Below are 3,060 nucleotides of genomic sequence, written 5' to 3' on the forward strand. Positions count from 1 at the left end.
GCCCGACCCGGCTTGGGCCCGCGGGCCGGGTCGGGCCGGGCTCGGGCTCGGGCAGAGAATCTAAGCTCTACTCCTCTTTTCACCCTGACATCTTGGAGGGATCTCCTGAACTTCTTACTGATGCATATGATCAATCTGGTTTTCAGTTTTGTGGTCTGGGGAAACCCAAGTGGCTTTGTGCATTCTTTTGTGTGGGAATACACTACTTCCTATGACTAGATTATGGAATGCGCAGAAATCTGTGAATTGTTCTCCGTTATTGTTCATTTCCCCTAGACCGTGTTTGCCCATTATTTGTTCTTTGCCGGTGTTGGCCTATCTTGGCATTAAAGTCTCCTGTCAGAATGATGATGTCTTTCTTCCTCTGTTTCTTGATGACTTGCTATAGTACATCATGTTATCTTTTGACTGCTGTTCTGCCTCGTTTGTAGGTGCATAGCACTGGATGATGGTGAGTTTCTTGGTTTTGGTGTAGAACCTTGCTGTGATGATGCGTGCATTTACTGCCTCCCACTCCATCAGTGACCTGGCTGCTTCTCTTGAGAGCATAATTCCCACTCCCTCTGTATGTGGGGTATTATCCTGGTCGTGACCTGAGTATATTATTGTTTCTCCACTAGAAAGTTGGGTTTTTCCTGATTGAGTCCACCTACTTTCACTGAGCCCTATTAGGGAAAGGTTGTACTAATTCATTTCAGCTGCTATCTGGGATGCTTTACCGGCTTGGTACATTGTTCCAATGTTCCAGGAGCCAATCTTTGTGTTGTGTTTGGTTGTAATAAGGGGGATCAGCTGAACAAAGTCCTTCCGGCTTGAGTTGTCCAGCGTAATTTTTGTCTGGAGGGAGACACCTTCCACTTCCAAACCTTGCTGAATGTTTTCCATGAATGTTTCTGTAATCATGTTTATCCACTAAGCGGATGATTGGCCCACCTAGCTTCACCAGTGCCCCGTTGACCAGCGTGTTTCCAGGTGGGTCCAGGCAGGCCTTCATGGCTACCGTAGCGGCCCAGGTGGCATCAATGGCCACCCTCCATACTTCACCCTGCCTGGCAATCCCGTACTTCTAGCTGTTTCCGCCTCTCACGACATGGACGTGGGGTTGGACTTTGAGAGACACTACATGATATAGCTTGCTAAATAAGCAAGTTATTAGTAAGCCAATGCTAAACAAATATCCATTCGCTAAACTAAATGGCAGGAAGTGTGGCCAGTTCGCCTGCTTGCAAGGGTTCTGTTGTAGTCAGGTTAAGTGAGGTGAGGTGCAAATAAATACAGAGTGTATGGACTGAAAAGGAATAAAAATATAGCCTTGGTCTCAGGTCAGTTTCAGGTCTCAGATTCTGCAGTATCAGGCAGGTTAAGTCAGGTCGGGTGTGAAAGGTGTGAGTACAGGCCAGTTCTTATTTTTAGGCCTGTGTCGAGCTCTAGTTTGGATACAACAGCAAGTTTGAAAAATAACACTGGTGGAAACTTCAGCAGTCCTAGTGCTTTTGGGTTTTGTGTTGCTCACTGCTTTGCATTGCCTGGGGGTACAGTAAAATGCTGCACACTGAAAAAGAGAAGCTATTTCTGAGTGTTGATTGGCTGATTTGGTCCCCAGCTCGTGTTGCTGTCATCAGACAATATATTAATAACAGTGAGATGAGGGAAAAGTCACTATGGAGGTACACATCACAGGAGAAAATGTAGCTTTTCTCACCATAATGGATAATGTCTCTCTAATAACACTGTTTGCTCTTTCAGGTTTAAATGAGACAATGAACCACCGAGCTGTTCTCTTCTCCCTCACTTTACTGTGTTACCTTTTCATTTTGCTGGCAAATGTTACTCTTATTGTGATCATCATCTTGGATAAAAACCTGCATGAACCAATGTATATTCTATTGTGTGTGTACTGCATGAATGGGCTTTATGGGACAGCAGGTTTCTACCCCAAGTTCCTCTGGGATCTGCTTTCTCCTGTTCATGTTATCTCTTATGCTGGATGCCATGTTCAGGCTCTGGTAATGTATTCATTTGCCTGCAGTGATCTGTCTATTCTTGCAGTCATGGCGTATGACAGATATGCGGCTATATGTCGACCTCTAGACTACCACTGTATTATGTCAAAGCAAAGACTCTTAACATTGGTGTGTTTGTCCTGGTCAGCATCTTTCTGCATTCTGGGCATAAATGTTATTCTGACATCTAGATTAAAGTTATGCAGCCCATTTATCGCCAGACTTTTTTGTGTGAATTGGATTATTGTTAAACTTGCTTGTTTCCCAACTGATACTATGGTTAATGGTATTGTTGCATACATTACATTTATCATTTATGTCTTTCATGGTTTCTTTATAGTTTGGTCCTATATGTATCTTGTCAAAACATGTGTGAATTCAATAGAGAACAGGAGGAAGTTCATGCAAACATGTGTGCCACATTTGACCTCCTTACTCACCTTCCTTGTAACAATAGTTTTTGATGTCATGAACATGCGATTTGGTTCAAAAGATTTACCTCAGACTGTTCAAAACTTTATTGAAATACAATTTCTTGTCATACCCCCTGTTATAAATCCTCTCATTTATGGTTTCAAATTGACAAAAATTCGGAACAGATTTCTACATGTTATTACTTTTAAAAACAAATATTAAGTTGATTTTAATTAATACATTAAAATGAAATATGCACTGCTTAACCTGGTGGGTGTTTTGCTTATGAGTTAAATCATCAGACTGAAGAATGGAGGTTTTGCACATTTACCAAATGTTAGCTATGTCTTGAAGGATGTCTTTTAAGCTGAAAATTTAGCCTGAAAATTTTAATGCATTTATGAATGTAGAATATTTTTTACCTTCAAGATTTAGGCTGCTGAATCATATGCCTCTTTTTTATTTGGTATTTGGTATACACAAAATAATAATAAAATGATTATACTATAAAATATTTACTTTCTTAAAGCATTTCTTTACTTAATTCACATTTACCCAAGTTTGCTCATTGTACTCATTGTGGTTTACACTGTTGTGTGTACACATCTCAGACAACACGCTCTATTAATTCGCAAAATCCACT

The 3,060-nt window shown here is 40.9% G+C and overlaps 1 protein-coding gene across 1 annotated transcript; it reads left to right on the forward strand.

Moving 5' to 3' along the window:
* Positions 1 to 1,679: 1,679 nt before the first annotated feature.
* LOC126393370 (olfactory receptor 142-like) lies at positions 1,680 to 2,707 on the forward strand. The gene has a single exon (XM_050049504.1). The coding sequence runs from the start codon at positions 1,707 to 1,709 to the stop codon at positions 2,637 to 2,639; it is 933 nt and encodes a 310-aa protein (XP_049905461.1). The 5' UTR covers positions 1,680 to 1,706; the 3' UTR covers positions 2,640 to 2,707.
* Positions 2,708 to 3,060: the final 353 nt, after the last annotated feature.

Source organism: Epinephelus moara, chromosome 7 (genome assembly GCF_006386435.1).
Source record: "Epinephelus moara isolate mb chromosome 7, YSFRI_EMoa_1.0, whole genome shotgun sequence".
Taxonomy (NCBI): domain Eukaryota; kingdom Metazoa; phylum Chordata; class Actinopteri; order Perciformes; family Serranidae; genus Epinephelus; species Epinephelus moara.